At 43.8% G+C, this 27,308-nt stretch overlaps 2 protein-coding genes across 2 annotated transcripts; both read left to right on the plus strand.

Moving 5' to 3' along the window:
- Positions 1 to 7,020: 7,020 nt before the first annotated feature.
- Positions 7,021 to 10,346, plus strand: LOC128709225 (uncharacterized). The gene is made up of 2 exons (XM_053804211.1): positions 7,021 to 7,555; positions 10,030 to 10,346. The coding sequence occupies exons 1-2, from the start codon at positions 7,021 to 7,023 to the stop codon at positions 10,344 to 10,346; spliced, it is 852 nt and encodes a 283-aa protein (XP_053660186.1).
- Positions 10,347 to 15,272: 4,926 nt separating this feature from the next.
- LOC128709212 (uncharacterized) lies at positions 15,273 to 17,858 on the plus strand. The gene is made up of 2 exons (XM_053804196.1): positions 15,273 to 15,594; positions 16,774 to 17,858. The coding sequence occupies exons 1-2, from the start codon at positions 15,273 to 15,275 to the stop codon at positions 17,856 to 17,858; spliced, it is 1,407 nt and encodes a 468-aa protein (XP_053660171.1).
- The last annotated feature ends 9,450 nt before the right edge of the window (positions 17,859 to 27,308 follow it).

Genomic DNA, 27,308 nt, shown 5'->3' on the forward strand with positions numbered 1-27,308 from the left:
CACAAATTGATGACACTTTCAGAAGCGCTTACAGCAAACATATGACAAGTGAACGCAATGGAAAAGAAATACAATAACTTACGAATTGTTGCTGAATATGAGTATTATCAGTACGCCGTGTATCCTTTTGTGGGGGTAATGTATAATATGTAAAACTTATGGTATGATTTCGATGATGGTTTGAATTTCTGGAAGGGGGAATTACATTATGGCGGTCAGCAAAAAAGGGAGGGATTTTTCAAACAGGCAACTATGGTTTATCTGCCGTTTTCCTGCTTCAAAATTTATTATTTTAAAGTTCTCGCTCCGAGCGCGGCGAAACTTCACTATCCTTCCTGTAAGGATGTCTCACGCACAATGTCTCATGAAGTTCGCGAAACGTTTAAAAGATAAAGAATTTTATAAGCTTAACAATTGAATAACTTTCCGCACTAGGGTAGATTACAGCGTTGAGTACAGCTGCTTGCAACGTAACCGGTACCAATTGAAGATGTCGACCGTTATACTGATTAGGTGTCTGGCGTTAATACCTCTTTCAAATTATAGGCCCACTGTTACCGAATTCCCAACCACCGTACGTTCAAATGATAGTGCAACAGACAATGATGACACAGAAGCCGGTCGGTAACCGGACATGACGAAGAATGCCAGAAATGCTATCGTTTCTATTCGTTCTACTGCAACGACCCCCGCTGCTTTTCCTTAATGCGATTGAAACCAAATTGATTGATTTTGCTCAGATTGCTCCCAGAACCAAAGCAAATGCGTTCGTTCCCGGCTCATTATTGCGGAGTGTTACATCTTGTTTTGCTGCTAACTGTCCCTTTGCCGATCCGGTATTACCTGTAGCATCATCGTATTTGATCACACGACGCCCAGGGAAGCGTAATCATGCCCGATACCTTCCCAAAGCTCGGAACTCGAACTTCGAAACCTGCAAGCAATGTCTAATTCACCGTAACATTGTTAGACGCTCTGTATCCAATGGCTTGAAATCGGTAAACACTGGGGCCACACACACTGGCATGCGGTTGTTGTCGATCGGGAGAAGGTTAAGCACGGCGTTACTTCAATGCCAGCGAAGAAACGAAGCTTGATCGGAAGATGAAAAACGATGACGTTATTGTTTTTTTCCTACCATGGTGTTATTGTTTAAATCGCTCCGGGCATCACCTGCCTACTTGGATGGATGCCGTAAAATAAAAACCAAACCTAGTGTCGTAGCGAGTGAGTAGGGGCTATTGTTTTACTTTTATTTAAAAGATTCCTGCTCAATGGCCACTCTACCGGCCCGTCGATAATGTACGTCCAGAAACGGGGTACCGTAAAATTTGGCCCGCTTTCAATAGGCGATCGCGTAGCTGTCGTTTTCACCGGTATTTTTTGTTTTTTGTTTTCCGTTTACCATTATTGGCAATGAAAAATTAAAATCGGGCCAGCGTGTGTGAATTACCCAAAATGTGCTGTACCGTCGACGGCCTAGAAGCTTTTTGCTCGGCACATTCGCTCTAGAACGGGGGAAGGAAACATTTTCGCAACTCGCAGTGGCAGTGGAAGAATGTCGGAAGTTGGAGGAATTCGGCGGGGCAAAATTTGAAACACAAAAGCTCAACGCTAATTACGCGCTAGTACGAAAGAAATAGATTGGCGGTTTCGTGCAGGTGAAGAGCATCGGAAAAGTATGTTAATTTGCGCCCGATCTACCGGGTGTGGCCTTTATCTGGTAATCCCCCCCCCTTGGTACGGTTACTAAGTTAGGTGTCCAAGTTTGGGGGAACATTTGTGGATCGCGATCGTCTACGGCATGCGGGGTGAAACAGGTTGACCGCTTAAAAGAAAACGGGAATGTGTTATCGGAAAAGCGGTAAAGTGGGACACCGAAGAGTGTGGTGATATGGTCCGTTCCCCGATTTACCCGGGCGGCCTGATATGGATAAACCCGTCGGGGCGTCGTGCTCTTATATTGGGGTCCAGTACAGGGATGATAAGCTGTGGCCGCAGTTCCTTTTGATTAGTTGGAAAAATTTGAAAGTGATGAAATCAAGTTTAAAACTGATACGCTTATTTGGATCATGGATTGATTTCAGAGATGAGTGAAGAACTCTTCAAATAAGTGGAGTTACCTAAAGCACTTATTGGGTGTCGAAGTAAGTGTTATGAATTTTATCGCTAATAAATTTGAAGCATAGTCGTGAAAGACTTGTTACACAGTTGTTATTCTGAGGATTATCCATTAGGAACTAAACATTGATATCAAATAAGTTGAAAATATTGAATTGCAGAACAAAACAAATTCTTGTCCGTGAAGCTCACGAATGAATCGAGACATGTTGTGATTCCTTCGACTAAAAAGAATCGTAATGCGGGAAGTGTGTTCGGGAATAAATAGGAATAGTGTTGGATGAATCTGAATCAGATTCTTGAATAAGATTTTAACTGAATGAATTATTCTGAATCTCTATATAAAAGCTTTAATTAATCATTCCAGATTTATTACCTTCAAGAAGCTTGTCCATCAGATCCCCCATGATCTGATTCCCGGATTCAAATCAGGGGCTACATCCGTCACTGCTCAGAAGATTCATGAATCTTTTGCAAATCGTCTCCTGATTCGAGTGACTCCTCACCAAAAAATCACATGATTAACTATTCTAAACATATTCATTAAGCACAATACTGAATTCAGCCATTCCTACACCTAACGTGCCCGCGACATCAACTTTTGTAAAACGTAGGAAACTTTCCCGTGAACCCAACACTTGTGTAGAATCAATTACGATACTACACATTAAAAATTGTTATCGCCTTTTATCGTATTCCGGTTTTGAAGCACGCTTCATTCACCAAACAATACGAACGATTGCTTCATTCACGTCGAATCACTTTCGGGCCGCCGTTGTGCCTGTTGTGCGAAACAAATGCGATAGAAACTATTAGCCAGCGGAGAAGAACACTGTTAGCGTTCTCCACTTATCGATCGTACGTTCGATCGGCTGGAAACCGTTGTAACCATACGATGCACGATTACGGCGGGACCGCTAGGTGGTGGCCATTTGCTGATAACTGTACAGCTGCTTCCGATGGACACGCTTCAGTCATTAGTATCGATCGGTGGGCAGAATATCGGGCAGCCATTCTTTCCCCATACGGCAATAAAGTGGACCGGTGGCTTTGGGCAGAGCATTGTTAAAAATGCATCCAATGCTACTTTCTGCTGGGAATTAACCCACTATTGATAATGGCTGTGGGTCGAGGTGTGTTTTTATGGTTCTGACAAATTGTTACCTAAATGGGGGAAACTGGGTTGTTCGAAATGTTTCATCCATCTGTCGGTCTGACCAGTTTTCTTCTCGCACTATGCTTATTTTAAAGCAGTATAAATAAGGATTACATTCTTCAGTGAAGGATTAAGGGTGTCGTGTACTTTGGTGGCGAGAAAATTTGGAAATTTCGCTTTCCTGTGCCCTTTTGCACCGTGGTACCTTTGGCGGGAACATGCTAATTGGCGGACATAATAGAAGGGCCTCATCGTTGCAGCTAATATAAAGTGAATATTTTATCTTTAATTTTCGATAAATTTAACAGAATAAAAACACATTTCTGTTGTAAAGAAAAAAAATTGGATAACATATTGAAAAACACAATTTGTTTTTTTTTCTTATGTATCAATTGAAAAGTCATCGAAATATAAAAGCCATTAATATAATAATAGAGAAATGATAGATAATAAAAATTAATAATAAAGATTAATGATAAAAATGAATTAATGAGATAATAGAGAAAATGTTTCGAAAATTTCAAAGAGTCCCTAACTATTCAAATGAAAGGAATGAAATGATCAAATCAATGCAGATAACAGTGTTTGTTGTTTAGAGTTTTTGTCCGGTGAAATGCAACACTTCGCATTTTGGCCCACGGAGAACTCAAAAATAAAAAAAATCCAATGCCAAATATATTATCCTTTTGTAAGTTACGCCCTTAAGTATACCAAAATTTTCACTTTTCACAAAAGCTAAAGTTTTTCTATTTTTCGTTGACGGTAGTAATCCGGATCCTACATCGGTGCCGATAATCTTGATATCTCGATAATGGGAATTTAATCAGACCACATTACTGGAAGCGGTGTGGCTATGGTTCCCCGGCCAAACCCAAAACCCCCAGCGGTGAGGCAACTTTCTCTCGCCCATCATGAGGGCTAATCATGTTGTTAATTTTACTATTGTAATTTTTTTTCGGTTTTCCTTTTGTTTCAGCGCCAAAACAAAAGATGGCAGGGAGGTGGGGTCCCTTGGCTTTCTAACCCTTTTGTGTGTGTGGCCCCGAAAGTGGACGAGCTGACGAAGCTCCAAAGCGCTTATGCGTGCGGATATGTTTCGATTTCGTTGCAATTTCGTGAAGCCAAATCCAACGTGTGGTGCATCGCGGTGCAGACTGCAGCTAGGAAGGAAGCGATGGCAGCTGAATGGGTAGCATTGCTAACGTGCGCGCTATTTCGCGTATGACAACACTGCCAAGGGCAGGGCTGTAAGGAATGCTGGATCGCGAACAAAAGTGAAACTCTCTTCTGGGCCGGGCCAGTGGGCTCCCGCTTGAGCAAACACACAAACACACACACATACACCGGCGGAGGTAAATGATACCTGTCCCAATGGCAATGGTTGGCGTCGCTGATGCTCCGGATTAGCGGTCGTGCATGAAGAAAAGTCGTTAACATAATTTGTTGTGTATGATCACAGAATGAGCGAAATGATGGGCCGCGGTGCAAACCATCAACCGGGCGATGGTGGTACGCGCCATCGGAATAGTAGGAAACCCCCGCGATGGTTTGTTGTCGCCGGGTGTCGCTGGGTTGGGATATAAATTAGATAAGTGAGTGCAATGGAGAAGACAAACAGATGGCGAGAGATGAAGGTTGCAAAATAAAAAAAGAAACTGGAGAGATAAAAAAAATTACCACTGATTCTTGAGCGTGAATTAGTGTTTGAAGGTTCGGTGGGCTTTCCGTACGTAAGGAATGGAGACGCAGAATTAAATGCTCGGTGGTTCATTTAACAGTTTTATGACACATTCAGGCATTTTTTCCGGGACGATTAATGTGCTCAGCTGTTCAACAAACTGCAAGCTTTGTTGAGTGGGTTTAGCAAATGTGATAGATGTCTGTACCAGTTTTCTCCTTTATGCTTAAGATTTAGAAAATATCTAGCTAATATTCGTTCGTAGACATCTTAAACATTTCCTAAAATCCCGTTTGTACTTGGTGTTCTTGAAGTTTTTTTTTAAATTTTTGCGCATTGCTCAACGTTCTTCAGTGACATTCATGGATTTCGGAGAGATCCTCGACCAGAAACTTGTGATCCATTTTCTCGTATCCGGAAGTAAGGGCCCAGGGGAATGTTGCAAGACATTAGAGACCCATTTTGTCTGTTTACTGTGCATTTGTTTGGTCACCATACAGATGTGCTTGTAACATTTTCGGTCCAATTGGTTTTGATCTACCAGTGTAGGAAATTGTTGAAGTTTAACGTTACTTTACTAGAATGGTTATTCAAGATCCTTTCTTAGTCAATCCAATGTTGGTTGTGTGCCTTGTGCCCAGTGACATAGGGTAGAGTATGTCACAAGCTTTATATGTAGTTGGACAACTTTTACGAAAAATGGGGTCCACTAATTCCCTTTTAAACATTCCCCTCCAGAAACCAATTTTCTCGTTCAATTCTACAAATTTCCTCCACGGTTGCAGCTCATACGGATAATGTTCTACTTTGTCAGCGTAATGTCAATGGTAGTCTGCACTTTTTCCTTTGCTATATCAGCCAATTTTCATTGACTAATTCGAGAATCTGTATTTACTTTGTTTATTAATAAATCTTCATGCTTTTATTTTGCCGTTCGTCGCCTGTTACCACCGCGCAAGTCTCCAGTTGTTTGTCAAACAGAGAGCTTACGTTACTTATTTCCATGCAAAAGATTGACCAACATCATTGGAGATGTAAGAAGTAAGGAATATATGAGATGATTGTATTTTTATATTTTTTTTTTCAATTTTGTTATATTACGGTAAAATGTAAATTGAATTAATTGTTGTAAAAATTAGATAAATCGAAGAATGGTGATAACGACTTAAAATTAAAACTTTTATAAGGTAGGCAAACTACAAAAGGAACGACTTTAGAGTTCCCTTTTCGATAGAAGATCGGTCTACTACTAGTCTACTACCGGTACTACAGGGAAAGAATTTCCATTTTGGCGCATCTCTCCACTTTTCTCACTCCGAATTTGCGGTTTACCTTGGCGGTTGAGTTCCGCCACGCTATGGATGGTGTTTTTTTTTGTTTTATTAATGGAAACCAACCCCCTGTTCCCGACCTGCGAGCTGCGGTTGAAATTAGCTTCCATCACCGACCCGCCGACCCCGCTTGGCCCACAAACGTCCAGCACGTTCGGCTGTGTTGGTGCGATCTACGGCAAACAAATGCTCGCGCATTTGATCTTCAACGTTGGGAGTTTCGGGAAAGCACGGGGAAAAGACGCCGAAGCAAACGACGGCGAATGGAAAACGGCCCACGGACCTGTGGGTTGCGGTTGTGCGCCCGGTGTACGCGCGCTAGCTTCACAGATCACTTCCCAAAAGGTTCGCCTCATTCGCGTTCTGGCACTCGCGCTGACGGTTAGCAAAAACGGTACCGACAAAAGAGCCAAAAACGCAGTGGATCGTGTACCAGGCGCTGTGGATGTGATCCGTGTTGGTTGATACCGACCCCGTAGGGAGCTAAATGTTGTGACACTAAGCGTGTGTACAGTCACCTGCGCCAGGGAAAAGTGGAATGTGTGTGGAAATGCGTACGACTGCCTGTAAACATTTTGCTGTGGATCTCTTGCTTACTGTGTCGCGTTTGGTTTAAATGCTCGGTTTTGTGTGCGTTTAAGCTTTGTGAACTTAATCCGCTGCTCAGTGATTAGCGAACCGAGATTAACAAGGGTGATCGAGTGTATCGTGCTTGTATTAAACTGCTCAATGCTATGTACCCGAAGGATAGGCATCTGGTATGGGTCCTGCTAGTGACAGCAGGACACCTGTTGGCGCGGGTCTCCAGTGCCACCGAGCAAGGTGCTGGGCCGAGTGCACGAAAGCTCAACCATGGTGGGTTGGCCACCATGCACCACAACCACCTTATGCTGCCGTCCGATGGCTTCGGACAGAGTGTGAAATTCCCCAGCAGCCCCAGTAGTGTACCGCACGTGCCGTATGCTATTCCGGCCGCTTGGCGCATTTCAGCCACAGTCAGCACACCCCTGGCCAGCAGTTGGGACGTGAGGAAACCGCTCGCGAAACCATCGCGAAGTGGCACTGGAGGTAGCCGGAGCCGGATCAACAATCGGTCAATGACTCGCTTCTCGGAGGTCGAAATTCCACCCGGGCTCGAGCAGCAACTGGGCGCGCCAGAACTGCAGAGGCCCGAAGCGGGCGAGGAGACCGGGCTGGTGGAGTTGTACCGCAGTGCGGAAAGATCGCGCGGGATCGAGAACCTCTTCTGGAAGTACTTCGTCGATAATGGTAAGCATCGAAATTGAATCTTGAGACGTAACGGCTATCGGTGCTTAGCGCGTTTTGAAGCCACACGTTTCGGTGCTACTTATGCTTTGGTCTGCACAACAACGCTTTTGTGGTTTGAGAGGCGTGCGCATGCGGGTTTAAACATGAGTTGCTTTAAAGTTCCGCAGGCTTAACTAAAGGCCAATGAGCGTGCTTCTCACGATGAAGTCCGTTATTGTTTTTTCCCAATAATGTTATATCTATGATGTCTATTCGGTTAAGAATGTTACCTAAGCAATAAAGAAACATGTGTCTCTACAGGTGTAACCTAAAAGCTTGCTGATAGAATAGCAAAAGGACACTATTTTTATTTAGTTATTCTGTCCTACTGATGTCTGACTGATGTCAGATGATCACTGACTGACTGATTGCTGTCATTCTATGGAAAAATTGACATTGTACTTATGAATGTCACTGTCAACAACCAATATATCAACAAGTTTTGTTGGCTTTGTAGGTATGATGTGCAGTTTAATCTATTCCAAATTCTATCCGGACCTTCTAGCTTCTGTTAAATACAGTCAAGGTAAGCCAGCAATAGCTGACTATCGAGACCTCCGAGAAAGTAGTGCCATGAAGAAAGCGATGAACTGACAATAAAAAAACTACTTGAATTTAAGTTCAAACAACATATCACTATATACAATTGATTTACGAAACATCGTCTTTCAATATTAACTTTATTTATGATTCGTTATCAAGATGTGAACTATTATGATACATTTGTTTATTGCTACTGTGTGGAGATCATATTGGTAGTACTTTTTTAATTCATACAGAACTTGAGGCACTAAAACCCCAAGATATCTTAATATACTTAATATGCTTTCGCTGACTTTGTTTACCCGTAATAGTACAGTCAGTTTAACGTCCAGAGAATTTCTTGAAGGTAAAGTCAAACATAAATTTGGAAAGTCTCTGGATTTGAAAAGAGATTGTCGATATTGTGGATTATTATAGATATGATTTATTGAAGAGATTAGACGATAATACTACGGTTGTGGAAAGAACTCGAATCTTGATGCAGTCTAACACGAATGTATTGGGGCATTCCCGTGGTATTGTGTTTGAGAAGTTGATATGCCATGTTAATAGCGAATTGGTGGCTATTCTAACACTCCTATAAAGTGGTATGTACCTCGACATCTCAGAACACCATTTGAAGTATATTCTTGACCTTCACCTACAGCCTGCGCAAATCAGCAGCTCCATTCGACCTATTTATCTTACTTAATGTTTTGAGAATATTGTGGTCTATGAAGTACACAGTATATGAAGTGGTCTATGAAGATGTGAGAATGTAAGAGACTTGTACAGAATCTTGAAGTTGCCATCATACAGGGTAACCCGTTTCTCTTAGCTCACACAAATTATCTGAAACACTGAATGAGACTACTATGCTGGGACGCAGTGTCGCTATCATTTTATGGAGCTACTTCAACTTTGAGTAGCTAAGTTAAAAAATGTCGTTGAGTTTTATTTTAATACCTTTTAAATCTGACAATACTAGATACAATATGATCTAAATAACGCTGCAAGTAGCCAAAACATATTGTCAAGGGTATTACTTAGGGCTCTTTAGGACTTGGGTGTGCGTTGCATCTCATTAAATTGGATTGCACTGCATTGCGGGTGTGGAATTGATGGTATGGTCCATCTTCAGTTAAAAGTTCGCTAATGAGTAAAAGTTCCTCATTAACCTTTTCAGCAAAAAAAGGTCTAATTTGTGTAATTATTGACAGTTCCCGAAATAATCCATCTTCTCGATCGATTCAATTATCGCTCAGCTACGGTAGCGTCGGAAGCTTGCTGGGTTTTAGTGCTGAAAGCGAGCGAAACATACGCGGTGGTTGCTTGCGCTGATGAACTTTAGCTCGGAAAATCGTCCGATGAAACGATAAGCCAAGGAAACACTGGCCTTCAAACCATCTCCCATGTTGTGCAGTGACCAAACAAACAGTTTAACGCGCTTAATTACCGCGCTGGCCCGCTTCCGGGGGCCTGTTTGGCGCGCAGGTTCGCGGAATCGCAGCCGTAAGTTTTGGGCATGGTTCTGGTTTGTGTTTTGGTTTTCGGGTGGTGGAAATCATTTCACCTATACGCGTACCATACCGTTAGTGAGCGCACATAAGCAGATTCTTCCTGCGTATGCCGAACCCCGGACGACTGTGGGAACTTAATGACCCATGATTTAATTGTGGAAGCAAAGCGTGAGGCCACCACTGGCCAGGTCCATCGATTGAGGTCAGTCGCTGCGCAATGGGAAGGAATTGGTGCTGCCGGGGATGACGTTGACACACGCAAACACGCATGCCAGTCGGCGGATAATGGTAGGGTTTGGGATGGACGTGGTCGAAAAATTGGGTACATGATTCAACTTCAAACTTCAGCTATTAAATTTAATCATTTTTCGGCGGTTCTATGTATACTTCCAGACGTTTCCGCCTCCACCGAAGACGACGATGATGATACCGGTGTCGGTGGCAGCGACAGGAACGCAATCGCCAGCCCACAGCCGGACGACCAAGAAGGGGACGCGTTGGGGAAGGGTGAGGAGGGCCGCAAGAAGAAGTTTCACCTGAAGAAGAAGTACAAAAAGTTTCTAATACCGCTGCTGTTGGCGTACAAGATAAAGTTCCTTGCACTGGTTCCGGCCATCATCGGTGGGTTGATACTGTTGGTGAAGTCAGCCGGGCTCGCCGGGTTCTTCTTCGCGCTCTTCACGGCCGTGGTCAGCCTGAAGAAGTACTAGCGCGGTGGGAACTGAAAGGCGAAGTAGTAGAAGACACACGATTGTCATCACCCACCCGTAAGCAGGAAGCTGTGAAGGAGAAAAGAAGCCCCGCCGATCGTCACACATCGGTCCGCGTTGATCGTCGGGTAAGTGTCGGCAATGTGGGCCAAAACGGTGTGCTCCGAAACGGTACTTTTGGTCAATAAAAAAGCAAGAAAAAAAAAGCGTTCCAACTTGCAGCAGAACGCACACGAAAAAAAAAAACACGCGTGATCTAAGCGCGAAGCGTAATGAAGTTTCACCCGCAACCTTCCTGTACGGTTGGCACGCTTTCTTTCCACAGGGTACATCATGCGCACATCACACGGGCATCGGGCACCGCCAGCAGTTAGGGTTCGTCCTCTAATTTATTATCGATTTTCGTAGGCTTAATAGACAGGACGTGTGTGCCTCGGGTTCGACCTCGCCGGGCTCGCCTTCGTTCCCGGCCCCACCACAGGCAAAGACACGGAAGATTCAGACGGCGTCAATTAGAAAATAGCAAAAGCATTGCGAATAGCGTAGGCAATGAGCTGGACATCGACAAGGTTGTCGATGCTGTAGAATGGGGACGGTGATGGCGCTACCAGCTAAAAGGGTTCCACAAAATAAAAAACAGCGCAACTAGCCGCGACGGGAATTGAATGGTAGACGTCGAAAAGATTTCTTTTGTGTGTTTCGCTCCCCATTTTTATGGGAAGGGCTTGGTTCGTTGCTTTGAAGCTAGCCGGTGGCGCTCGTTTGGCGTTACGCGCAGGGTAACAATGTTAGGTTAGGTTAGGTATGACTTAAGGTCGAGCTGTTCTTTATTTTTTTATCTATCCCGTATACGATACAGTGAGGCGATGGTGTTTGTCTTCCACGCACCGTAAAAGGAAGACTACCGGTAAGGGAAAATAGGTTGATGCGAAACGAAACACAGTTCGTTTTTGGTTTTACAATGTACAAGCCTGGCCAGGAAGGTGGTGCGCGAAAGAAAAGTGTAGATAATTAAAACTGAAACATGAACTGTGTCTGGCATATTTATTCCTTCCCTCCGTTCGCCGTACCATGCGAGAAAGGTATTTTGGGCTGTCAAATTTTATGCTTGCGGGGAGACGGTGAGTAGCAGCTGTTAGTACGCGGGCATTATGGTTAAATGGCCGCGATGAGGCTGAGCCGTTGGATGGGAAATGCGGAAAATGCAGTAGCAATGTGTTGTGGAACGCATCTCAGTCTTGTAAGGATGATGGCCACTGTTTATGGTGGTCGAAAATCGGTTCAATTGCGCCGGTTCGGTTGCGTTCCGAGCGTTCGTTGTGGCCAATGGCAGAAGCTAGCGAGTAATGGAAGGGAATGTTTCGTATGCACGACGGTTATGGATTAGCCAGGGTAAATTATTTCTGCGAATGATTGGCAACCACAGTGGCGCACTGATACTGACAGTGCCGACAGGTTTGATGCACGTTAACACGTGGTGCTGTGTGTTCGGTTTAGCACGTGCGTGCTTCCATTCGACCAGTGATGTGTGGGAACGAGTTGCGGATGTTCGAAAAAGGTACAACACGCTGTGTTTGTATAGATGGAAGCAATATTTAAAAGCATAGTTGTACATCTTTTAGGGTTAAGATGAATATCACATAATGAGAACTTCATCTGGATAAGAACAAAACTAGCTATTTGCTGTATATATTAAACAATGTTTAATTAATTTTGATTCATATCAAAATGCTGAAAACAATCAATCAACAAATGATAATTATAACAATAAATCGTTTTGAGGTATGGCCCCTTAAAAATAAAAAAACCTATCGAATGTTACATACAATAAATCATATTACACTTCAACATTCAAACTGTAGGAACATGTTTGAATTTAATTGTACTGCAGAAGAAAATAAATTCACTTTCCACCGTTGAAAAATCTGTAAAGATCAAGATCTATTTTAACGTTAGTTTTTTTTTATATCTTCATTTTTCATAAATTTGCCATTCCAATAGATATTATGCTAAAAAAATTAGGATATGTTAAGAGCCATGATTTTTGTTATGAAAAAGTTGTAAAGTTTGCCAAAATGTGTATCGTTTACATGGGTCCATTCTTAATGTGGAATTGTTCTAGGCGATTACATTAACATTGGCTAAAGCAAGCGCCAATCAAACTAAAATCGTCCTCCACGTGACCTTTCCCTGTCCCGATGTCAGAGCCTTTGGTTGATGTCCTTGTGACTTTAGGCTGCCGCACTCACGGTAAATCGTAAATCGATCTACACAGTTCCATGTTAGTTCTAAGAACCAAACCTTCTAGAAGGTTGTGGAAGATTTTCTTTGCTCATTATATAACTCTGGATGTGCTCTACATTATATAAAGCTGCCAATGTCACAAGTGGCAATGACTGGCAAGTGTGTAGCCGCTAGAATAGAATTGAAGAAGTAGAATTGAAATCTCCAGAGACCTAAAATCATCAGCTCCAAGCAATAGCACACGACTGTGCAACACAATATAACAACAACATTATACGACAACAACAATGCCCTCGCAGCCTTAAAAAAGATCCAATAATTTCAGGCAACATCACAACATTGCAACCAAATATTTTTTGGATAACGCATACTGTAAGGAGGAAATGCGTTATAATCATTGCACAACATTTTAATTGAAGCGAGGCTGTCATGGCAACTTTTTATTAATGTGAAACATTATGAAAAACATAATTAAATTTAACAGTGAATTCGATAACGCGACAAACAAAATATTCCGAAATTCACTAAAAATCCGAATGATCCAGAGTATAACTTCACGGGTGGATTTAATTCGATGTTTTCCTCATATACGCCTGCAGGGTATGCAATGCAAAACGTTGCTTCAAACCTAACCCAAGCACACCAAACGATGGGTTTTAGACCTTCTACGCGACCGCGTTTAGATTACGAAAAAATGTACTGCGCCATTTTTCAGCACCTTTTGACCAAAAATCAATTTTCTCCAAAGGCTCCCAGAGCTAAGAACTTAGCGTTTGACAAGAATCATTAAGAAAGAGCTATTTTTTATATTATATTTTGTAGTTAACGAGCAGTCCAAAATTAATTCTCGATCAAAAAGTCGGGTTAAAACAAAGCAAATCGCGTGGAGCAATTGCATTGTCACATGTGGTCGCACACTAATTCACAGTCATCAAACGCTCAGCTTGTCGATTCGCCTAAGTGTGACGGAGAAGCAAGACATGCACGAGGAACACGCACTAATAAAACACACCAAGTGAACACAGTAAGTATAATACAGGGTTTTACACTTTAGTTTTGACTGGCAGCACACATTTTTCGACACGCCGCACTCGATTTCTTGTCGCCAGCGCACATTTTTGATTGCAAGCACCGGATTTTCGAACGGGAGCATTTTATTTCATCCGCCCGATTCTTGACAGCTTTTCGGCCGCATGTTTATAGTCCCCCATGTGAAACATTGGTTTGAGTTTGAAGCACTTGTTTATATGCAGGGATGGATTTGGGTATAATATCTCAAATACGTAACCCAATACGTGTATAATAAATCTTCTCATAATTTATTCAATATATTTTACACAAAAAAATATCAAGTAGCTAAAAAACAAACAATATTGCATATAAACAAGTGCTTCAAACTCAACTCAATCTTTTACAAGGATAGCTGAAATACCAACTATCTTAACTGCTTTTCCTATGAATAACTTCTGTTACTTTCTTTATTTGTTATTAGTAATAAGTAAGTTGCGTAAGTAGTAAGCCAGCCATATAGCAGTAAGTGTGCAGTTCCCGCGTGCTTGCTAAGTTAGTATACGGTATACAAACCTAGTACACGGGGAGTACTGAAATATTATACGGATACTAAAATAGAAGACTGATACTAAATTAGTTAAAGCCTAGTATATGGTAGATTACTAAAATAGTAGACGGATACTAAAATAGCATACATTTTCTAAAATAGCAAAGTATCATAAAGTAATCCATAAAATAACAAGTATCAAACCATTTTTTTAAAATAAATTTTATACCAGTCAAAGCCAAAAGTTCTGTTGAATGAATCCAAAGGGATTCATTTTGGGGGTGGAATAACAGGATTCTTACTATTTGGTGGCTGGTTTATTTTATATTTTCTTCTAAACTTTAGAGTGTGTTTTTTAAAACAACATCAGTCATTTAAAATATACTGTTATGTTACTCATCATTGGAACATGAGCAAGTGCGTACCGATAGCGGCGGATGCACCGAGAGCAGCAACACACTTTCTCAATCGGACCGTCGTTCACAATGCATCCTGGATTCGTTTTCTCCCGTCTGTTAAAACACAGCCTCGAAATAACGGAAGTATGGCCAACACTGCCCAGAACACTACTCGCCAATTACGCGAAACAATGTCTTCCGTTGTGATGGGTGATCATTCGTGGCATGTTCTTCATTTCTCTTCATTTGCACAAAAGCGGCGCGGGTGCGATGATAGCACGCTACGCTGGTCCGCCGATGTTGTGCGCATTTCTCCGCTCGTCTTATCAGCGCAGAAAAATGGGTTTCCAATTAACGATTGCTCAGTTGCGTAACTGCTACCGCCCTATCCAGGCATAGCGTGCAGGGCGGGCTGGACGGTTGAGTGCATCACAGCCGGCCAACATTTGGTCTGAGAAAATGCGTGAGGGATGCAATCTGCGCCCGAAGAGAAGCGCAAAAAGTGTGTGTTGCCTTTTTTCGCAAAACGATAGGTTTTATTGATAGTTGCAGTTTTGCGATTTTAGTTCACCTCCGATTGCTAACCAGTGCGGACCAGATTCCACCAGCCACCACCAGTGGTATTTGATCAAGAGAGGCAACAAAAAAACAAACAAAAAATACCGAAAAGCTTCATACCAAATAGTTCTTTGGTGCCGATCGGGGAGTCCAAAACTGTGTGCTACGATGGGGCGATTTCCGTTGCTGGCGGTGCTACTGTTGGGCGTGGTTGTGCTAGTGCGTGGTTCGAGTGACACCGCTAACGTCAAGAGTGAAGTTGGTAGTGTGACATACCTGGACGTGCTGAGAAGGATAACGAACCTGCGGGGTGATGATATACGCAAGAATCTACGTTCGCTACGCCAGCTTGCCATACAGCATGGGCTGATTAGCCGCAGTGATGTGAATGTACCCGAGGCCAGGGACAGCAGCGAAGAGCAATCGTCGGAAGGGGAAGAATCTTCGCTGGAATCAGAACCGGGTCAGGATGTAACGGCCATTGCTGAAGGTGATTGCGGTGGTTTGTTTGAAAATATCGAAAGGATCATATAGCTAGCTGTGTCACAACCTTGTTTCTTAGATAGTGAACATAAATGTGATCAATTAGATACGATGAGTTTAGATCGCAATGCATCTTACAAAAAAAGGGAGTGAAATGTCCTGAAGATGTCAGTTTTTTGAAAGAGCAAAATATGAAGGTGTTGTGCCTTGAAGGTGATTGATACGGATGCATCGCTTGAAGAACCTAAAAGCATACTTATATTTTTTTATTGGGAAATAATTGATTTTTCATTTAATTTGCTGTTAGAACATCATTTGCCGTACTTAAAACTTCTTTTTAGTGAGACTGTCTATAACAATCTCACGTTTGTGGAGTACGCCATTAACACTTTTGTTAATCATTTTAGAGGAATGAAATTTAAAAAAAAAATAAAAAACTAACCCTTGAATTACATGTTCGTTCCGGTTGAGGTACTATAGATCACTATTTACACAGTATGAAACGATCGCAGAATTGCTCTACAAAGCGATAAATCTTACACATACTAAACCCGAACATAATTGCAATAATCCTCGCTCGTAACATTTCCACCAGCAGCTCAGCTTCCCATACTTGACGCTTTCTGAACACACAGAAAACATCCACACATGCAAGCAGTAGCACGCATCGAGCATTGGCCACGCGTGATTGCTTGGAAATGGCATGGCAGTGTGGTATCGTAGGAATGAACTAAAAAAAAAATGCACACGACCGTAGGATCAGCTTGCTAAACATACATGCAAGGTGTACCGAGGAACGATCACAAAACTCGGTTAGATGCACCGAAGCATAAGAGCGAATCTTGCTCACCGTTCAGCCGTTGGGTCTTTGGCGCTAGTAGGAATAAGTAGGCGTTGAGATAGGAAGTGAAGTGGAAATCTTGACGCCAAAAATAGGCACAATTATGCTATATGTTTCTTTCGATAGACACACACCCACACACACACACGTACACGTTAAGTGATTGCATGAAAAAATATGTTTAACACATGGCCAATACCGTTGGCTCGTTGTTCGGTTCGTTGGCTGATCTATCGTTGATGTCTTTCGTTTGCATTTTAAAAATCGATTGAATTGCTGCGCTCCCGATTTTTTTGTTGTTGTGGTTGTTGTTGACGTTTTGCTTTCATTCTCGCTTGCCCACAGGTCGTAAGAAGGGTGGAGGTGGAGGTGGCAGTAACAACAACATTGTTGTTGCTGGCGGTGGCGGCGGACACGACGACGGTTCGTACTCGATCAGCATCGAGGAAGGGGGCCACAAGAAGGGCAAAAAGGGCAAAAAGGGCAAGAAGGGCAAGAAGCACCGCAAACACAAGCGCAAGGGCTGGAAAAAGCACATGAAGAAAGCGGTTCCGATCGGAGTGGGAATACTCGCCCTGAAAGCCATACTGTTGCACTTCGTGCTGAAGAAGCTTGTGCTGGCGACGGCCCTGTCGTTGCTGCTGAGTAAAAAATCACTGCTCGTGTCGTCGCTGATTGCGCTGAAGCTGTTGCTGCAGCAGCCACATAGCAATGACAAGAGCGAAAGCAGCAAGCTGGAGGTGGTCCACATTCCGATCCGCAAAGAGGCTGGTTTCCACAAGAAGCACCAGCAGCACCAGATACCATCGGGCAAGATGAAGTTGCCACCCATCGGTACGTCGGCGCCGAGCACGACCAAGGCCACGGCTTCTAGTCTGTCACTGTTCGATCCGTACGTCGGGACCACGCCGCACCAGATCCTGCACACGCACCAGCAGATGACTGACTTTGGTGGCAAGTACATCCCGCTCGGGTACGAAACAAACCATTTCCACTTCGATGCCACCCCGTCGGTGGCCGCTTTCGGTGATTCGGGCCTCAACTCGGTGCAGAACGTGGAACAGTTCTTTGACGATGCAGACGAGCTGCAGTTTGATCGGCAGGACAACGGTTGGGACGGTTGGAGCGGATGGAACCGTGGTGAGCGGTACGAGCAGACGAGACCGTCTTCACCAGCTAGCGGTGTAGTGGCAGGCGGTACTGGCGGTGGTGGTAGCGACGCTGGTTCTTACGGCGGTTGGGGTGGAACGGAGTACGGTTCAGCAGCGTCGGAGCAGCAGCAGCAGCAGCAGCAGCAAACGAGCAGTAGCTACGGTCCGCTTAATAGGAGTCGGTATGGTGAAGTATATGACGGTTACCGGCAGATAGCGCAGGCCAATAACCCGCCACGGCTGCACCAGCTAATCGGTAGGAGAAAGCGAAAGTTCTAATGCAAGCGACGAAACCCGCAAAGCGAGAGGAAGCATAAGTGGACGAACGATGAGAAGCAAACAAAATGCCGGCAGGTTGATGTCGAGATGCAGATTACGCCACGTTGGAGTCGAATCGATGAAGCTGAAAATGATGCAGCATTTATGTGACTTTGCTTCAAAATTTTTGAAAAGAAAACAGACGTACTAAACCGTGAAGCACATCGAGAAAAAACGTTTTTTGAGCAAAAGTTGAAGATAAAAAGAGAAGCAAGTTGTGAACGAAACAAGAAACGTGGCGCTACTAATACTACAAAACAAAGCACAACATGTCAAAGTCTAGTATTTGAAGCTACTAAGCTCACTATAGAAAATGTCATTGTTGTCTGGTAATCTTCCTTTCAAAGAGTTCGAAGATACACACCTACCAACACAGGGAGAACACATATGTTGGATGAAAATAACAAAATTTGAATGCAAGGTTTTCGCGTTATGATGGCAAAGTAAAAGCAATTTCTGAATTCGGTTCCAGTTGAACCATAATATGCCGGGGTAGAACTGGAATCCTTTCAATTTTATGGACACACATTTCCAAAGCTTGCAATGGGACATTCAAGCTTTAAGTAGAATCGATTTCAGGTGCTAAAAGTTCCTGAAGAAGGACAAGATTCCAATATCAGCTTGATATATTCCATTTGAATTTCAATATCGTCAAAAGAATCCACAAAAGACTTCAAGTTTTCTACTCGATCACGGAAAACCTTGCGAGCTATACAGATGATTTATTTGCGTAAAGAAAGCTTAGAAAAAAGAAACATTACAAATGCTTCACCAACCACGTTACAGTGCCCTTGATAGGAGCTGCAATCGTAACCATAGTAACCCACCGTAATTTATGATTATTTATTATATTGTAAGCTAGTAGCACGCTTTGCAGTAAGGTGCAGGTCGGAAGTTCGCAGAACCGGACAAGGGAATGGGCTTGTGCAATTGAATAGAAACGAATTCTGGACGGAAGCGAAACATAGATTTTTGGCGGTTAAAGTTAATAGCCACGAAGGTGTCAAACAAATAAATTTGCTTACAGTTGCTTCCGCTCGGGAGCAACAAACCGTTGGTAGTGTTTGTGTTTGCTGTAGCATTGCATTATAAATGGAACCTTTTCTTATGAAAGAAAATGCACCAAGAAACGATTTCCAAACTAATTTGAAATCGATAATTAACGGTCAATTTGAAAATATTGATGTCCCTTCCCATTTGAGGCTGATTTTGAAATTTATTGGGACATTGTCTTGTATCAATCTACACTCTTACTTTCGCTAAACGTTTGAAAGTATTCATACCTATAAAAAGTACTTCAAATACTCGTTAAAGTTAAATGGATGCAATTTATCTCGCTTCTTCCCCATTACATCGGGCGGCTTCCCTGCGTGAGCTTGTGAAATAAATACGCCGACAAGTACCTGAAAGCAAAAGAACAGTGTTGCTCTCACTTTCGATTGGTACGTTATGTAAGACCCATCACATCCTTCACGCAGCATTCAACCACACGATCTCGACCATCCCCATTCCCATCCCACCCGAGCTGTCTTGGGATGGCTGGTATACCGTGCCCCTTCCAGAGCAACGTGCGGTCTCGATGCACATGACACACCCTTCGCGTACCGGCGCGCGGAAGTACAGGAAAGTGCGCAACCACGTCGGTCCACGTCGGCACATGCGCCCGTTGGATTCTTGGAAAAATGACGACGAAAAGAAAAACCCATCTCCATCAAGCGCCGACTGCACGCTGCATATTTATGACGTGCCCCGGATGCGGTTCGCATCTGTAAGACCGATGGGGAGGGGAGGGTGGCGTGGAGCCGGCGAAGGGCTCCGCCTTCCCGAGGCTGCTGGGAAAGAGGGAAAGTGAGTGAGTACTGTTTTGCGTTTTCGATTACTCAACAATTGGTCAAACAAAACCAATTTCACTTTTTCACAATGGCCAGCCACGACACGTTGGTACACGTGCGTGCGTGCGTTCGCCCGTCCGGGCTGGACGTGAAAATGTCATATTTGCTCATCGACTGAAGGTGATGGGCGCAGCAGTGCCCGGCCGGGTGACACTTTCACGCCGAGGCGGATCCGGACGCCGCCTTCGGTGGTTTTGGAGATGTTAAAACCGTTTCTAATTGCATCTGTACAAACAATGGAGACGCTGTTAACGCTGGTGGAGCAGGCGTTTTCTTTTTTATTGGGTAGACCCGGCTTGGGATGGGTGTTGCCCTTTCTGATAGTAAATCAAGTATTAAAATTGCTGTCGTTGATTTCTGCAATTTATTGAACATTTCATTAGGGACTTTCGGTTATATAAACAAGCTTTCGATGCATGCGGCTTAGGGTTGTGGGCCTCAATTGGAACTCATGCTCAAGTTGTTTCCTGCTTCCATTTCTTATGGTTAGTTTGTAGCAATTTAGTAGCATTTTTAGCAATTTAGCAGCATAGTAGTTTGTAGCAATTTAGTAGCATTTTGGAGAAGAATTAGTGAAATTGCATCATATTGTATCATATTGAACTTTTTAGGAGGGTTTCAAACTGTACAAGCGAGTGTTCCAAGTTTCTTATCTATTTCTGTTTACAATTTGTCATCATGGATGGACTTTTTCGGTAGTTTTTTTTTTTAACTGGAGTTTTGATACTTTAATTTTTTTAATTTAAAAATGCAAAATATTCCTAAAGTGTAATAAATTCTAGAAATACCTTAAAAACTCCTAGTTTAACTGGGGTTGGTTTCAAATTTACATTTTAAAATAGAAAACTCCTGTAATAAAAATGCGTTTGTTGGGTATGTTTTCAGGCAAATGCAGTAGCAACAATTAGCACCTGTTTCTGTGATTTATGCTATGCGCTTGGCCATTCATTATGCTGTATCACATTTTTACTGCTATTTAGAGAGAAGGAAATTATTTGGAAAATGGTAATTACGCACGAGTTTTCGATGTTATGTTGGAGACACACAAAGCGTCCGAATGATAAATGGTTCGTAACGGTGTACAGCCAGGAGATACAATGAGTTTCGAAAAAAAAAAAAATGTGAATAGCGCGGGTGGTGAAACATTTTCTCACCTCTCCACTGTAGGCCGTGTCAGCCTTATTCAGCAATACAATCCGGTCCGATTGTATGCCAGACAGTTTAGCTTCGTTGGAATGAGTAGTCGGGTTTTGGAGGTATGGTTGCAAATGATTAAGGTACCGGGTCTTACTCATCGGCCTGGTGAAAGTGAAATTCTAATGAAGCGTTTCGTCTCCATCACTCGAATGGCCGGTAAGGTTGGGGGATGACATCCTACTAGCGCAGGAAGACTTCCAAATCGTTACTTCTTTTTGTTTGAGTGGGTTGGAATTTGTGTCAACGAAAGACACATTTTTGAAACTTGAATCAACGCGAATCCATAATCGAACGCCCGTAAATTCCCACTCACACCTGTATGCCACACGTACGGGCGGCCACCTGAAACAATGCGCTTGAAACGGAAGCAAACTGAGGTGGAATAAACCACCAACCCACACGGTATCGCGGGCAAAGTGGGCCAAACGCACATCATAGAAAGCGATGATCCTTTCCCCTAACGCAAACGGGACGAAATAGGGAAAGGAACGAGTGGACCGAGGCGGGACCCAGTAGCCCGGATACGACCACACAAACTGACCCTGAACGTGAAGTTGGCTGGTGACGAGACTGGTACCATTTTTTCTGCTATCGTAGATCACGAACAGGATCAAGGAGGAATCGCGCAGACCACAAACGATGTGTCAGTGCACTTTCACTAAATGCTCGGTTCGTTACGATAAATTCCTTCCACTGATGGTTTTTTTTTCCTGTGTCGCTCGCTCTGCACCGGACCAGTAAACCTCGCTGGGAAAACGGGTATTTTTAGGCTTGTTTTTGCTGCTTCTTGCACACGGTAGACCATCGCGACGGTGACCATGGTCGTACAGGAAGTGCTCGCGATCGCGGACTTCAACATGCAACGGCAGCAGCAGCTACGGACGCCACAGATTACCTAACTCGATTGATCGATTTTGTAATGCCGGAATGACGCCATACGGTGGCGTTGGGAGACTTGGGCGAAAGATTTGAAACGAACTCGCGCGAGGCGGCGTTAAACCGACGGTATGCCTCGCTCGTTCAATGATTCTATTCTTGATGGACAAAGCTTCTTCCAAGGGTGGTTGTTGTAAGGTGATGAATCTTCGAAACTTGGGATGGGAAAAAAACACATACACACACACACGCACATGAAGCAACGAAACTGCGTCGTCAGGAATGTCGATTGTTTGCTGGAGGAGAAAGTTTATGGCTGAAGCAACCGGGGCGGTTCCCAACCAGGAATGGGATCGGGCATCATCAGCATCGACAGCACCGTATCGTGTCCCGTCCGCAATCTTTACGCACCCGTACGCACGGAGGAACGGCGAGCGGTGGAAAGATGCACGAAACAGCATGGAGGAAAACAATAACTACAAGGCAAAGCAAAACTAAAAAAAAAAAGGGGAACAGAAAACTCCGGGAACGACAATTTTTTGGGGAGGACACTTTTCGATACGAAACATGCTTTACCATCTTAGTCCCGGCGGTGCTGCTGTCTAGGCGCCTGCTCTCGAAGGGCTTTCCATGATTTTGCGTTTAGTCAAGTCATTTTTAAAAGATTCTGCCCAAACCCCGGAAAAAATAGGCCATCCGGTGGTTTTGCGCGGCAAAGCGCGGTGGTACGCGCATACAATTATCATCTTGTCGCGTTCCGCGTGAACGCTACTCGAGATCGGCGATGGCAAAAAGGCAATCGAAAGAAGAGCTACGGTGCTTATTTTTTCGGTGGTCAAGTATTAGCCAAAAAGGGTACGTAGATGTTTGGAGAGTGTATTGAACATTCGTCGCGTACCATCGTCGATCATAGAGGTGCTTTATGGTTTTTGGCACACAAACGAATAAACGCCAAGGGAGTCGACGGTTCGTGTTGTTAGCGGAATAGAAGTCACTTTATTGCGATTTAATAACACATTGATGAAAGGTGTGGCAATGATCAGAGGTGAAAGATGGCTGGATATTTGCATTATTTAAATTTGACCAAGTTTTGCTGGAGTGTCAGTCCATGGTCGTACGACTTCCTGAAGCAAAATAAAACCAGAAAGGGGATTTTATTCAAAATAGGTTTTTCTCAAAAAGCAATTTTAAAATTCTTAGTTTGTCGAAGAAATTTTATTTTTAATCAATTCCTTCAGTAAATTCGTTTGCATTAGTTGATACTTAGTTTACACCTCCAAAACGGACACCACACATTCAACTGCCGAACACAGTGCGATCGAAAGTTCCCAACCACATTGGGCCGCCATTGGTTGGAAAACACCGATGCGTATGGCGCGTGAATAAGTAGACCATGCGACGTTCTTCCAAAATATTTGAATAATTGTAACCGACACGCGTGCTATCCACCGTCCACGAATTATGCTTGGGTCGTCGTGCAGCGAGACATTTTTGAAATTCCACTGGTGAGGTGTTTTAATTTTACTCCCCTCCCTTCCCAGCTCCCACGTTACCACTCGCCATCAACCTCCGCAAAGGTCCCGATTAGCTGTTACCACGTTACTTTCTCAAACGTCAGGTTTGGGTTTTCATTAACTGCTCCTTTGCTTCGCGAGGAGGCTTTGTCAACACGGCGTTCGAAAAGGGTCACTCAGAGAACATTGGAACATCCCCAACCGCGCGAGCGCGCCTGTGTGTGTGTGCCCTTTTGCGAGTATCGTAACCGCGCGCTGACCCCGGGGGATGCATCGTCCCGACTGTACCGCACATCACCCGTTGCATCTCGGGTCGGGTCAGGATGGGAGAGAAATTTGATTTATGTTCGCGTGCAATGCCACCAACCACACGCGGGCCCTGGACGTGCGGTGAAATTAAACTCGATTGTTACCGGCCCTGGCAGGTTCGTCGCTTCGGTCCCCATTGGCGAAGTCTTTTGTTTGGCGTGGCATGGTGGAAAGAATTTTGGGGTGACTTGTTTGACGCGCGGTGCCGTGTGGGATCGTTGCCAGACCCGCGAAAGGTGACAGAAAAGTTCGCGTTCGCCGGGTAAGCACAGGCATGGTGCAATGTGCATGTGCATTCCCCGGGCCAATTGCCGGCCGGCTGTTTTGTGTGACCGATGGATTGATGATGGAGGGTTGCTGGTTGCTTTCGCTGCCGTTATATTGCCCGTCGTCCTGGGTTTGTGTGCCGTCCGGAGCCCTTTGCGCGATCGTTACGTTTTTCTTTTGTCCCCCCGTTCCGCATCTTTTTCACTGTTTCCGATGAATGGCCCAATGGGTTGGGCCTGACAGGTTCGGAGGTGCCGGTAAATTGCAGTCGTTAATCAGTCGACCTTACCATCGGCGGTGGAGATTCAATTGGCAACCGGCGATCCGGAAGAGCCGGATGATGCCGGATGCGGTGCAGGGTAGGCTGAGAAAACATTTCCTTTGCTTTCAACTTGTTTCATCAATTATGCTAAATATCGACATTTTTGCCTTCCTTTCATGCTCCGACAATATGACGGATGCGTTTTACAATCGGTATTGAGAGAAACCATTTTTTGTTGTTGTTGTTCGTGAAATACACACAAAGAAAGCGCTCATAAATATGGCCAAACGTTATCATTAGACGCACCAAAGTGTCAAATAAATTAGGGAAAAGGTTTGCTCCCAGGTCACCAATTTGGGGTGGGGAAAAATCTGGCATAGATTTCGCCACAGATTGCTGTACTATCGATGCAGAGAGCATCAGCAACGCATCAGCTATCTGATTTATGTTTATTTAATGCTTTCAGTGCGCCTGTCCGATTGGTAAATTTATTCCAACACGAAAGCGCACACGTTATGGAAATGGAAGGGAAGACGAAATGGCAATAATTGTATGTATCCTAAATGTCGGTTTGATAAGGAAAATATTTACATTGTGCTTACGGAGCGCACATTCATCAGCGGTGCGGTTATTTTGCCATGGCCGTTCCCGTTTGGTTGCGATGCTCAGTTGCATGTAACTGTGATAAATTGTACAATGAAGTTATTAAAGGTGCGTTATTTTATAAGCGTTTCAATAGCTTGTGATGGAAGTGGTTAGTACTCGCTTTAAAGTAGTAATTAAAAGAGAATATTGTAGCGCAAGACACATATATGTATATATTTTTTTTTATGAATCCAATTAATGTTGTTTTATTTATGATGTGGAAATAAAATACTCGGACGTTCTAACATGAATCAAAATAAATTGAAGTACAATAAAGTTATGCAATTCTGATAAAATCAGGGAAATGAATTATACAAGCAAATTGCAAGTATGACTTAAGGAAAGGCACATATTCACACATATAAACACAGCATATTCACATCAGTAAAGTTATTTATCATTTATTATCAGGTTATTTTATCATTTTTAAATATTAAGAACTCAGAAATATCTGGTAGAATTTGATATCACTTTACCGTTTGTTATAATATTTTAAACTTTACAGATTTTTCTTTTTTTTAAATCATCCGCCAATGGATACTCCTATCCTAAAACAAGCCTGTAAAACATCCAGTTTTGTGTTGTAATAGTATTTCTTATCTGCTTTTGAATATGTGTCCTTTTTGATAAAAAGAAAAAGCATTTTTAATTTACTAATTGAAGTAGCTTTCCACCAAAACTAAACATTTTTCAAACTTATTTTTATTTGCCTAAAAGTTCTAAGTTCAAACCGTGCTTCCCTACTATCCTTCAGCTGATACTGAGTTTATGAACGAGGAAAAAATATATATAGAGAGAAAACACTTTCGATTACCGTACACAAAACTGAACGAACGTTTCCACTGTCATATTTCACCACGTCTCGCAAGGGTTAGTTGGCCAGCTAGTTAGCGTTTGCAGCATCGGATCGCATCGATCGATCTGTCCGACCGTTTCAGATATTTACCTCTTCATTAATATCGAAGCGAGAGTGTACTAATATTCAATATGTTTATCTCACTTTCCACACACACATCCCGGTCGGTTGGGCGTGCAGGCCTCGAAACGAAAGTGAGCGTACCGATTTTCGAGCCCGCCAAGCTCAACCGATTGCCGGAGACAATGCGGTTCGGGGGAGGCGCACCCCAGGTCCCCACAATGAAGTTTGAGTTACATGCCCATTATACGGCACTTGGCACAAGTGTCGCCATTCCGGTGCTTCAGCTTTGCTGCACCATCGAGCAATCGCCGCACTCGATCGGCGTACGGGATCGAGCGGGGGGCCAATTTATGTTGCCCCGTTGCCGGGCAGCTAGGTGGGGCACCGTTAATTGAATCAATTTATGCTCTGTTTGGTGGCGAAGATGGACCAGCAGCAAATGTTTCTTACCGTTCGGCAGGCAACGGTTGGTGGGAGAAAATCGGATACTGAATCATTACAATCTATTCAACTCGCAATCGGGACGCTCACGAAACACGAACCGTGTTTGTGTGTGTGTGTGTGGGGAGGGAATAAGCAAGCAATGTTGGGGAAACAATCGCTGGGGACGCTTCTAACGTGTTCCTTAGAAAGCCTCCTCGTTTATGTCGCCTGTTGACCGGAGATCTCGCCGTGATTTGATTGGAAATGAAAATAAACATTGAACCCTCGCTCGCTCAACCACCCATGCCTACACTCCACCTACCCCTGGGCGAGGGTCAATGGCGATGGTCAAGCGCATCACAGCGCGGCAGATGCCATTGACCTCAATATCGTCCACAATCAGGATTAGAAAGAGAAGATGGTAGACGAATGCCCGATAGAAATCGGGAATTTACGATAGAGTTTTGAAACCGGAGGGTGCGACCCAAGATGCCGCCCATTGGCTGGAAAGGGGTCTTGAGCTGTCCAGATCATGTTCGATTTTTTGATCCCCAGTAAGATCATTCTGACACAGCGGTGTTGTGGCGGGATGAGAAAGTTATGATTAGTTCGCCGAAAACACACACACGGACCTTGAACAGATCAGAGACGGGGATTCGAAGTGGATGAATAAGACAAAACCTCACACATCTACATGCCCATTTTCGGATTGGTAATTGGCGGGTGAAGAAGTTCACGAGGCTTATCGGCACAGGATCGTGTACATGGCGGCAATTTTCCACGCTTTCCTCTAACTCTTAATTTAGCCCCGTCGTGCTCGCGATGTGTTTTTCCACCACGACCAGGCAGGATGTGCGCCAGAATGAGGAAGAAAGGGATGCCGGTTTTCTTTTACTTGGCTGGGTACAATGACCCTTAACCGATCGGATTGTTCTGATAGTGAAACGTTGAGTGCGACCCCTAGGCGTGCAACAAACAGGAGAACGAAGCGCACGAGATTTCGCCGAATGGTTATACCGTTGGTGAAAATCGAGAGTGAAAACTTCTCGCCTGTGGCAGAAGCACTTAGCACCGATTTAGGTAAGGGTTTTGTGCAAAGAAGCCCAC

Source organism: Anopheles marshallii, chromosome 2, assembly GCF_943734725.1.
Source record: "Anopheles marshallii chromosome 2, idAnoMarsDA_429_01, whole genome shotgun sequence".
Taxonomy (NCBI): domain Eukaryota; kingdom Metazoa; phylum Arthropoda; class Insecta; order Diptera; family Culicidae; genus Anopheles; species Anopheles marshallii.

Coding starts and splice junctions, on each gene's coding strand:
- LOC128709225 (XM_053804211.1), top strand. CDS start 7,021: ATGTACCCGAAGGATAGGCATCTGGTATGGGTCCTGCTAGTGACAGCA. Junction 7,556..10,029: donor GAAGTACTTCGTCGATAATG/GTAAGCATCGAA, acceptor GTATACTTCCAG/ACGTTTCCGCCTCCACCGAA.
- LOC128709212 (XM_053804196.1), top strand. CDS start 15,273: ATGGGGCGATTTCCGTTGCTGGCGGTGCTACTGTTGGGCGTGGTTGTG. Junction 15,595..16,773: donor TGTAACGGCCATTGCTGAAG/GTGATTGCGGTG, acceptor GCTTGCCCACAG/GTCGTAAGAAGGGTGGAGGT.